We start from the raw sequence: 12471 nt of genomic DNA, 5'->3' as shown, positions 1-12471 counted from the left end.
CTGTAAAAAACACTCCAATTCTAATTAAAAAACACAGTAATCATACCTAAGAAATTATAGGTAAGTTTTGTCCATTTCAAAAACCAATCACTATAGATGAAAATTCAATTCAAGCAATGCAATATCGTAGTTCTCGTTGATATAGTCGTAATAATACCAATTCCACCATCGCTAGTACGGACCGGTAGATTATTTCAGCCAATATATCTTGGCTAAAGAAAAAAAGAACCATAACAAAATAAGATAAATTATAGTCATCAAATTGGTTCGGCAAACAAAACAGCACATCAGAAAATCTGCTCCTGCTATGCTATACTTAATAATATACTACGAGTCTAACACATTGATCAAGTTTCAAAAACTGAAATCAGCGCAAAATCTTCAAAGGAAACTAGACTAGTAAAAGAAACCCAGCACTTTCCCACCAACATTCTTTCTCCTTGCTTCTTCATGATCCATGATTCCAGCAGAGGTAGTCAACACAATATACCCAAACTGCATCGTTTGTGTGATCAAATCCAAAGGTTAGGGCATGTTATTTCATATCAGTGAATTCTCCAATACAGAAGAAACATTATACATGAAAATTGTATCATAAAACAAATCCATTGGCAAGTTGCCATCACATTACAGACAAATTTGAGACAGAAACATCAAAGAGAGAATGGCAAAACCAGAGGCAAAAGAAGTTAGGGTCCTACACAACCTCACCTAGTGAGATAAGGCTTTACTGTTATCATTGTTGTTACTTTAGAATTTTACACAGGCACTATTTTATGTTGGGAGAATTCAAAGTGAAAACACAATTTTCATTGGAGAATTTGTGCCCCTTCATCAGCTGGGCCAAAACACAATTGCAATTCTGGGGCTCCTGTTTGAAAACAACTCTTTATGTTTCCATTTTTAATTTTCACTTTTAATTACAGAAATGTCACCTTGTTTTTATTTTGTTTTCTTTTTTCAAAAGCTTACATACAAATTAGTGAAAACAAATATTGATCCTTATCTGCTTTTATTTGCTATTTTTACTAATACCTACACAAATTGAAATCAGAATTTTCTCAAACCAAACAGCCCTGAGTACCTGGCTCTTACAGTAGCCTTATGGCACTTTGTATGAAGTGCAGGTCCTTCAATACATATCAAGGAATTATTTTTCACAAAATACAGACTTGACAATTTTATCACAATTAAGAATTTTGTTAACTGAAAAAATTATGACATTTAAAATTACAAATTCTTAATGCTAAAGTCTTTCTTCAAAAATTGAAAACAAATAAGGCCTTTAGAAGATGATCTATACCAATGTTAGGATGATATTACTCAAAGAAGTTGTTTCAAAAACAGTTTATGGTCTTTAATATAAGAATGACAAGGGCAAGGCTTTTGAGCTGACCTGTCTCGAGGGAAGAAGCCTAGCAGTCCAACCTTCAATCTCTTTGACACCCACATCAAAACGGGGACTAATAACCCCACATTTGTTCAATCTACCATTCAATTCAACCACAATTTTTCCAGCTCTGTGATCATCAACGTACTCAAACTCTCCAATGTACCCTACAAAACATCAAATCAAGGTAAAAAAAACAGTATAATTATGAACCCAATAGTAATCAAATTGAGAAATCATTAAAAAAAAAGGATAGAGATCAACAAATACCATGCTTTTGCATCACCAAAAGGAATTTTATAATCACTTTTGAGGATGGCCTAATCATGACCTGGCGCTTTCCCCGCTTCTCAGCATTGTACATGCTCTTGAGAGCATCATTCAAGACACTAACCCTCACCATTGTTCACTGTCACGAATTCACAAAAATTAACCACACTGACATGAGCCAAGAATGTGCCAATCAAATGTAAGATCAAAGAAACAATAAACACTATAGTCTATTTTCAAATGCTTAAAACTCAACAGTCCAATAATACAACCATATTTAAACTACCTTGAATAAGAGAAACACGTAAGATGACAATCTGAACAAAAGCTACAAGTTCATCCTAGCTATCACCAAACCCTAAACACCCATCACTGTCACACTACAAAACATCATTTTGAACACCACATGTAATTGCGGTAATGTATGCATTTCATGATCGCACAGAAGAAACAAAATAGCCAAGAATTCCAGAGAAAGGTGAAATTTGGTTAAGAGGGTATCCTCTAATTGGCCACCACAACATAAACTACAATACCCAAGGATCACAACAACAATTTAAACACCGAAAAGGATTCAGGGTCCATTTTTACAACATAAAATAAGATAAGGTGAATAATAAAGCAAATCTAGGAAACGCCAACCTAATTTCGTAGTGCTAAGCAAAACACGGACGTGGTATAGGAATCAGATCTTACCGAGGTAGCAGAGTGAAAGCACAGAAACGGCGCGGGTGCTGAAGAAAGGAAACAACACCGGAGGACACGAGTATAAAAGGACCCAATGCAAGTGTGTTTAGGGTTTGGAAGCAACCAATGTTTTTGGGCCCGCAACAGTTCCTCCTTGTTGGATTTTCTTCACTCCCTTCAGGCCCATATTTGTGTCCCATTCATTTACCAAAATTTTCTTTGGACCAATTTTTTTTCTTTTCTTTCAAGAATGAATTTTTCTTCTCTCTTCAAAATCATATTATTTTACTTTTTTGTTGTTGTAATGTGCATAGGTTAAATATTTGTTATATATAATTAAAATTTATAATAAATTATATATAAAAATAAATATTATACTTAAATATATAAATTATATTTAAAATTTATATAAATAAATATTTAAACATATAAATTATATTTTAAATTTATTATAAATAATATATTATAGTAAAAAAAATTATTTATTGATAATTTGTTGTAATATATTAAAATTTAATTTATAAGTAATTATAATAAATAAAAAATTAAAAATCTTTTTCATAATTATTTTCCCCACCGTGCTACAATTTTCATAGATACTTATTTTATTCTCATACATGCTTTTGGATTTAGTATATATCCGACATGAAAAGAAATACTCCATATCACACAACTATGAGTCTATGAGATATTGCGAAGATTGTAATTTAAGCATTTCTACAATTTTATCAATGTCCCACTTGTATCATGAAGAAAAAAATCAGAGAATTCCTAATTAACCAACCAACCAACTTGCCATTTAGATTTGTTTTGAGCATTACAATTTAGCAACCCTAAATAAATTGTAGAAAATGGATTTGAGCATCATTATGTAGTGCATAGCAAACGCCCCACCATCTCAAGCACTCAAAATTGCACATTCCGATCCGAATCACCCATTTGACCCACATATTTTTAGAAAACTTACCTAAGATCCTTCTAACGTTGTAAGCTAATTTCACTGTATATTGGCTAGATACATCAGCCTTCCATATCCATTTTTGTATTTGATAAACCTCATTCTCCAGTTTTAGCTACAACTCCCATTCCCACTAAAAATGTTTTTTTTTTTTTTAAATAGAAGATAATGTAGAGAGATAATTTGAAATCTACCTAAACTTACTATGTTCAATAACTCATGTTCTATATCAAATCTTAACGATCTAACTATTAAATTTAAAGTTCTTAATGCACTGATCAAATCTATAAATCTTAAAAAAAATTAAAAACTATTTAATACTTCATTTTATTAATTTAAATTGACAGATAACATGTTTTTATGATTATTCGTCAATTTGAATTAATGAAAAAAATCACAAATAATTTTCAAAATTTTAAAAAATTTACAGATTTAATCTATATATTAAAGCTCCTAGAGTAAACGGAACCTCATATATATATATATATATATATATATATATATATATATATATATATATATATTTGAATAAATTTATTTTTTATTTCTCACATTTAAAATTATTATTTTTAATCTCATAATTTTTAAAAATTTTGTTTTGATCTCTCATGTCACCTATAACATGTGTGAAAATATCAGATTGAGACTATTATGTTCAAATAGATTTAATGTGATTTTTTTTATTAAGAGAGACATCAAAATTATATTTTATGTAATAGTATTTGACAAATTATTTAATAAATTTTGAATATAAAAATGAAAATAAAAAAAATTTAAATAACAAAATTAAAAATATAATTTTAAATTTAAGAAACTAAAAATAAATTTATTTTAAATTTAAAAATTAAAAATATATTTAAAGTTGAAAAAATATATAAAGTAAGTTGAACTTACGAAAGGAGAAATGTAAAAGAGAGGAGCACAACAGTTTGTAGTGCCGATATATAATGAGCAGCCCTCTTGAATGTGATAGTAACTTTCTGTTTCTGAGATGTAATCTCTTCCTCTTCTTCTATTTTCACACAAGGTATTGTTTGTTTAAAATTGTTTTCCCTCATAACCTGCAGAAGCCAAAAATAAAAAAATGATAATTAGTGTGATTGCATAAGAATAATTAATTTTGTAATACAGTAATAATAGGTACCTGAAATCGCCAAAGTCGATCAGCACAGGCCTTAACCTTGAAACGATTTGCATAGAAATCTTGACGAGCTGCTTCAACTTGAGCTCGTTCTTCTTCATTGCCTGCGTTAGGATCAAACTCCCATATTTGTCTCCCTGTGAAATTGTTAGTGCTGAATATGTGTGGATCTTTTCCTCCGTCTGCAACCTTCAGCCTCCACATTTTTCTTCTCTTTTAGTAATACTCCTCTTCACTTTAAATATGCTTTAATTACCATATTTATTGCTTGATAGGATAAAATAACTTTCCGGTCACCCCCACTTCCTCAAAATATTAAAATTGAAAAAGAATTCTAGAAAGTATAAAATGCTATTTATTTTGGTTCAAAAATTTAAAAAAGAGAGTAATTTAAATGATAATATTAATATATATTTAATAACTAAAATGACTATTGTTCTCACTTGAGATGGTTTGGAGCCAACCTTCCTTGGCAAGATCGCTAAGTCTCCTTCGCTCGGTAAATGTGGATATCTCATATATATATTGTACGTATTTTGGTGTATTTAGGGTTATCCTTTACGTGGATATCTTGTTGGTTAGGATATGGCATGATTTGCATGCTATCTTTTTCACATATTGGTTACAAGGTGACCAGACATTTTCGACTGATGTGAGCGAGTGGTCATCAGTCGAGTTGGGCATTTGCCAAGGTCGGCATATATATTTGTTATGCCATACAATCGATGTCATTGACTTGGTGTGGTTGGTACACCAGCCCCCAAGCTCTGAGTGCCCGAGTAGGTATATAAGAGCTTTCTCAGACAGTGTGGTGAAGCATCACGACTCTTCAATCCTTTAAATCAAACCCCTCTACGTTTCAAGTGTCGTTTCTCTTTTCTTGAAATAGCACACTTTTTTATGACAAAAGGCGGCATTTTTAACGAGGAGTGACGACTATTAATGACGGGTCATGTCTTGTCATTATGAGGCCTATTAAATGAGGACTCCCCTCCTGACATTTCTTGTCGTGTAATACTCCTTAAAATTTTATCGTTTTCCTTCTTCACTCTCACTTTCTCTTTGTTCTCATGCCCTCTTCATGCTCTCATGTTCCCTATGCTTCCTCTCCGGTCATCCTCCTTCTTCTCCGATCGTTCTGTTTGTGGTTCTGTCCTAGTGTCTCCAGGTATCATTTCCTTGCTTGTTTTGTTCCTTTCCTGGTATTTGTGGTTGTATTAGTCATGGAGGGTGTGGAAGAGTTGGGGTCTTCTCCTTCACGTACCCACTTTGGGCCTCTTGTGGCTCCAAATTTTGCTTTCCCGCCCAAGGGCAAGGGTAAGGTTGTTAAGGAGAGGGAGGTGGTTTCTAAAGAGGCAACGACCACAAGAGGAAATGAGGTGGGAATAATAGGAAAGATTCCCACTCCGTCATTGCGGTGGATGGATATGAATGGGTTAGAGGCTATGTGGGAGAGTTTGAGAGTAGGTTTTAGTCTCAAGCCAAGGTGAGCTCACTCTGGAAGTTCCTTGCGATTTAAGAACCTGGGGTTTCCAAACTTGTCGTGGTCGAGCCCTGCCAACCTGGCGAGCGGGTTTTTATGGCAAGCCCTTCGTCATCCCCTTCTTTCTACATGCACTGATGCCTTTTCAAAGACCTCGATGTCATCATCCCTTTTTCCTCTTTTAAGTGTTATTTTCTTAAACATATCAATGTAACCCTTTGTCAACTCCACCCCAATACAGTTGGGCCTTCCTCTGAGCCTTCCAAGTGTTGTGCTTAGCCTTAGGGATAGACGCGTCCCTACCTGAGTTTTTGCATTTTTACCAATTAAAATTGAGGGATCCTCCACTTGGTTGGGTCTCTTTCAATGGCAGTAAGGTTGGGGGATTGTTCCAGTTATACTCTCAATCCTATATATTGATATTTGGTTATTATTATTTTAGTTTTTTTTAAATAATAATAAAAATATATCTCTTGATGACTTTTTAAATTTTAAAAAAAATAATTTAAAAATTCAAAAGATCTATTATTGATATTCTTGTTTTTTTTTTATCAAATTAGAAATTAAAAATATGAATCAGATCAATTCATTACAAATTGTACTATCCGTACCGCTATGCCAAGCTCGAGCTCGGCATCACAACGCGGAGTGACCTCGGACACGCGCTAGGCGACATCGGCTCGCTATCCAATTAGGTCATAAACTGATCTTGGGCCCAAGGCCTAACAAAACCCTAATACACACAAAGGTACGTGCATTACTTATACGAGACTCATACACCCACAAACACTAACTTTAGCATCGAAGTCTCTTTTGCAGGTACCACCCCCATCTTGGAGCATCAACGTACCAGTGAAGGAGGCTCACCGACCTTACCCAGCGGATCATCTCCACCTCGGATCCCCGGTAAGAACATTTGGCGCCCACCGTGGGGCCGATCAAGACATCTCTTATCGGCCACGCTTATGGTATTCACCCGAAGCCATAGTAGACGCGCAACAGACGACGCAGATCGCACGACAAGCATGGACAACGAAGCAGCATTGAGAAGGCTAATCGAACAAGTCGAGCAGATGAGGCAACAACACACTGCCGATCTGCAAAACATCCGTGCCAAGCACGAAACTAACCTAGCGGCGCTGCGCGCCGAGAACGAGCATATCCGCGACCAGCTTCCTCGGCGCCTTTCTGATCAGCCCCCTCAACCGAGTAGTCAACACGAAGAGGAGGGGCACTCGGTCTCTCATCCCCCAACCGCGCCTAGGGCACCGACTCCCCGACCTGCCACACATTGGTCTCACGCGCCAACGAACAGGTCGGCCCATGAAGTCAGCAAAGCTCCGGCTCAAGCTCCTAGAAATCGGACGAGCATTAGCCGCCATCCCTTTGTGGACGACATCATGGAGACACCTCTGCCTTTCGGCTGGAAGCCCCTCCACATCGACCGCTATGACGGCACGACGGATCCAGATGAACACATTGACTTATACGTCACACAGGTAAACCTATACACTAATGAAGATGCTATTTTGTGTAGGGTTTTTCCAACCTCGCTCAAGGGATTGGCACTCGCCTGGTATACCCAATTGCCAAGGGGATCAGTCGATAGCTTCGACACTCTGGTGAGGCGATTCACAGTGCAATACGCAACGAGCCGACCTCATCACATCACATCCGCTGCCTTGGCCAGCCACAGACAAGGCGACGACGAACCATTAAGGACATTCATGGAGCGCTTCACTGGCGTCTCCGTCAAAATCCGCAACTTAAACCCCGAGGTCGCACTGCTCTCCATGCTCATGGCATTGAAGCCATGACCTTTTGTCGACAGCCTTTGCCGACGACCTCCTCCCGGCATGGACGAGCTCCGAGCTCGCGCTGCTGGGTACATCCAGATGGAGGAGCATGTCGAGTTCCGCAAGGCAATTCGCGACAAACCACAAGGAAAGCAAGACCAAGGTCAGGCCACGAACATTTAAAGTTGGCGACCTTGTTTGGCGATTACGGGGAGAAGTAAGAACAGACCCCTCCAAAGGAAAATTTGGAACTTAGAATTCCACCCACCTCAAATTCTATTTCTCTTAACTTGTAAATTCAGGTGATGTACTCTTTTTCCTCCTCAGCCTTTTTTCCCACTAAAGAAAAGGGTTTTTGGCCAAGGAAGGTTTTAACGAGGCACACCTCAGAAATAAATCAACAAAGCAACTCCATTCCCATACATTTTCGGTATTGGCACATTAACCATGACGACTTGTCAAGGTCGAGTTCGAACCTTGATGTTAAAGTCGGGTTCGAACCTTCAAATACAAATTACGTTACCAAGGTCGAATCCGAACCTTGACGCCAAGGTCAAGTTCGAACCTTGAGATCACATTTTCTTAACCAAGGTCGAGTTCGAACCTTGATATGCCAAGGTCGAGTCCGAACCTTGAGATCACATTTTCTTAACCAAGGTCGAGTTCGAACATTGATATGCCAAGATCGAGTCTGAATCTTGAGATCACATTTTCTTAACCAAGGTCGAGTTCGAACCTTGATATGCCAAGGTCGAGTCCGAACCTTGAGATCACATTTTCTTAACCAAGGTCGAGTTTGAACCTTGATATGCCAAGGTCGAGTCCGAACCTTGAGATCACATTTTCTTAACCAAGGTCGAGTTCGAACCTTGATATGCCAAGGTCGAGTCCGAACCTTGAGATCACATTTTCTTAACCAAGGTCGAGTTCGAACCTTGATATGCCAAGGTCGAGTCCGAACCTTGAGATCACATCTACTTAACAAGGTCGAATTTGAACCTTCAAATAACAAATTTGGGAACTCCTCAGAAGCCCCTTTGCTCTTACATCACTTGGTGCTTGGGGGGGCAAGTGTACTGGCCAGCCGAGTTGCCGACTTGTCCCTCACCAATCTGCTGACTCGGTCAAAGGTTTTCCAACCTAACCAAGAAGTAAGCTCATTATTGCCGAGCTCCTCAACCCGACCATGAAACATGGACATCGGAACACGCCACATCGGCCCAAAGAGGCCACGTCATCAAACAAATAAAAATACAATATTGTCACCACGCCGCCCACGCGTTATGGGAACGAGGTGACAGTTATGACACATGGCGTCATGACAAATAGGCGTACGCGAAAAGTCACGACCCCTTGTCGAGCTCGGTCTTAACTCCTCGACCTACAGTCTTCAGAGCTCGGGGGGCTAGTGTACTATCGGATATGCCGAACTCGAGCTCGGCATCACAGTGCGAAGTGACCTCGAACACGCGCTAGGCGACATTGGCTCGCTATCCAATTAGGTTATAAACTGATCTTGGGCCCAAGGTCCAACAAAACCCTAATACACACAAAGGTACGTGCATTACTTATACGAGACTCATACACCCACAAACACTAACTTTAGCATCGGAGTCTCTTTTGTAGGTACCACCCTCATCTTGGAGCATCAACGTACCAGTGAAGGAGGCTCACCGACCTTACCCAGCGGATCATCTCCACCTCAGATCCCCGGTAAGAACACAAATAAATAAAACTAAAATACATTAAGATCAACAATGAAATAAATAAATAAATATTTATAAAAATCTTCTCATAAAAAAAATGTCTTAAAAACACTATGTCCAATGGTCATTTGGTTTAATATGTAACTGTTACTTTTTTGAAATTGAATTAAATTTGAACATTTACTTAAACTAGACATAGACCCGTGTGATGCGCAAATAAAAATGAAATTATTTAAACTAAAAAAAATATTATTTTGTTAGTTAATATATAAATTTTATATATAATTTTTTTAAAATTATGTAATATAAGTTTATTATTGATTTTTTACAATAAATAAATTTATTATTGTTTATAATAGGGTTTGTAAAGAAAAATATTATTATAAATATTTTTGATATTTATATTTATATAATATTTCATCCTTTATTTATTTATTTTTGGTTAGATTTAAATTCAAAAATGTAAGATTCATGTAAATAATTTTTTAAAAAGTTCAAAACTAAAGGTAATATATCTAGATAAATATTTTTAATAACTAAATTATAAAATAGTCTATTTCAACATTTTATCAAATTAATAAATTAATAATAAAGAATATACATACATTCATTATTTTTAAATATGTAACTCTTTTACAATCTAATTATCGAGAGGTTTGCCAAAATTCTTTTTTATTGTTTAAAATTAATATTAATAAAAAATTTATTATTTTTCTTGTTAATGAGCATATTAAACGTAATTTTAAATTATCACACATTATAGTTTTGATGAAAAAAATGTTTTTTATTTTTTGTATTTTTTTTATAATGAACAATTTAATTAAATTCAATCTATTAATTATTAATTAATGTGATTATTTATATAATTACTAATTTACTAATTTAATATAATTTGAAGCTATATAAAAGGACAATAAAATAATATTACAGATAAAATATGTGACAAATTGAGAATAATCAAAAAAATACAGAGGGTAAAAAATAAATTAAATAAAATGTAAATATGTAATACAAAGAGTTGAGAATAAAAAGAAGGAAGAAAAAGTAGTACCTTTTATAAAGATTGTCTTGTGAAATGAAAAATAAATAAAGAGGGTGACAAATATTTTATAACTAAATTATTTTTTTTATAAAGATTGTCTAGATAAATATATTTTATAACTAAATTATAAAATACTCTATTTCAACATTTTATCAAATTAATAAATTGATAATAAAGAATATACATATATTCATTATTTTCAAATATGTAACTTTTTTACAATCTAATTGTGGAGAAATTTGCCAATTTTTTTATATTGTTGTTTAAAACTAATATTAATAAAAAGTTTATTATTTTTCTTGTTAATGAACATAAATGTCAATTAATAATAATTATTAGGTTTTGGAAAAAGAATTGTTTTAATAATGATTTATAATTAATATTACTATCAATATTAATTACTATAATGTTTATTATTTTTTTGAAACAGAAAATTTAATCGAATTAAATTTCTTAAATAGTAAATTAATGATGAAATATTTTAAACTACAATTAATATCAATTAATATTGCTTTATATATATATATATATATATATATATATATCAATTAATATCAATTAATATTTCTTTATATATATATAATTTTTAATTAATAATTTAGCCTAAAACTATATATATGAAAGTCATTTTTTATTTTTATATTTAATAGTATTTTATTAGTTTTCTAATTTTTTATTAATTAAATTTACAAAATCAATTCTTTTCAGTTGTGGGTTTTAAAAAGTTTTTAAAAAAAATGTACCCAAAAACAAGTTAAAAAAAATAAAGGTTCTTTTTATTCTTCAATTATTTAATTGTGCAATTTTGGTCTTTCAAATATTAAAATTTTGCTATTTTAGTCTCTCCCCATTGAAAATCTATTAGTTTTTCAAATTATATTATAGTATGATGTTTTAAAATTATGCAATTCTTCAACTATTTATGTTAATATATATTAGAAGTTTTATTAACGTATCAAATGATATATATATATATATATATATATATATATATATATATATATATATATATATTATTACTAAATAAATAAACTTTGCATATTATAATATTATTGATAAGTTAATATTAATAATATTATTAGTATATTTATAAATAACTAAATAATTTTATTAATGTAAATTAGTAAATATTAATACACTTTTAAAAAATATAAATATTTTAGAATATATATATATATATATATATATATTTATTTTATAGAAGAATGTTAATAAGAAATATAATAATTAAAATTAATTTTAGAAAAATATTAATTCTTTTAATATAAGAGATTAAAATTGTACAATTATGATATTTGGAAGATAAAATTGTTCGATTGAAATTTGGAGTAAAGAAATTTTACACTATAATGTTTGAAGGATAAAAATTATTCAATTAAAATTTAAAACAATAAAATCACATAATTACATTAATTAAAGACTAAAATTACATCTAAGTCAAAATTAAATTAAAATGTCTTTGATATTAACATAATTTTTCTCCTTTGATAAAGAAATATGTAATATCAGTATTTTTAGGTCTAATAATTGTTTAAAAAAGAAACATCCACTTATTTTTTTATATTAATTATTAAAAATAGATATATCATAATATAAATTGATCATACAGACACATAAAAAATTAATAAAATATTAAAAATATTTTCATTCGTAAAAGTATAATTTGGAGTTTTTATTTTTAGAAATAAACACACAAAAAATTATTAAGGAAATACATAGATATAATTTAAAAATAATATGATTTTATCATAATTTCCTAGAGATAGAAATTAATATTTTACAATCATCAAATAATTTTAATTTATATACACTATCTTTAAATTAATATCATTAGTTTTGGACAAGAAAAATATATAACAAATTTTGAGAAGATTAGTTGGCATGTAAGTTGTGGCACATAAAAGTCCATGATCCGTAAAGGGCACGTCTACTATTTAGTTGAATATAAGTACAACATAGCTTTTAATGCTGTTCATGTGTCACTCTAGCATCAGCTTA

General features: G+C 32.6%; 1 protein-coding gene across 1 annotated transcript; it reads right to left on the bottom strand.

The window, feature by feature from the left end:
• Positions 1 to 226: 226 nt before the first annotated feature.
• LOC109816669 (small ribosomal subunit protein uS8z/uS8w) lies at positions 227 to 2513 on the bottom strand. Its single transcript, XM_020381752.3, has 4 exons — positions 2357 to 2513; positions 1661 to 1799; positions 1397 to 1557; positions 227 to 495 (listed from the first exon to the last, which is right to left on the bottom strand). The coding sequence occupies exons 2-4, from the start codon at positions 1791 to 1793 to the stop codon at positions 397 to 399; spliced, it is 393 nt and encodes a 130-aa protein (XP_020237341.1). The 5' UTR covers positions 1794 to 1799; positions 2357 to 2513; the 3' UTR covers positions 227 to 396.
• Positions 2514 to 12471: the final 9958 nt, after the last annotated feature.

This window comes from Cajanus cajan, chromosome 1, assembly GCF_000230855.2.
Source record: "Cajanus cajan strain Asha chromosome 1, NIPB_CcT2T_4, whole genome shotgun sequence".
In the NCBI taxonomy this organism is placed as follows: domain Eukaryota; kingdom Viridiplantae; phylum Streptophyta; class Magnoliopsida; order Fabales; family Fabaceae; genus Cajanus; species Cajanus cajan.
Note: the sequence above shows the minus strand (reverse complement) of the source record. Positions and strands in the feature narration are given on the sequence as shown.

What these genes read in the sequence shown, in the direction of transcription:
- LOC109816669 (XM_020381752.3), bottom strand. Translation starts at nt 1,793, where the DNA reads ATGGTGAGGGTTAGTGTCTTGAATGATGCTCTCAAGAGCATGTACAAT. An exon ending in TTTGGTGATGCAAAAGCATG is followed by an intron (nt 1,558 to 1,660) that starts GTATTTGTTGAT and finishes GATGTTTTGTAG; the next exon opens with GGTACATTGGAGAGTTTGAG. An exon ending in GGCTTCTTCCCTCGAGACAG is followed by an intron (nt 496 to 1,396) that starts GTCAGCTCAAAA and finishes CAAACGATGCAG; the next exon opens with TTTGGGTATATTGTGTTGAC.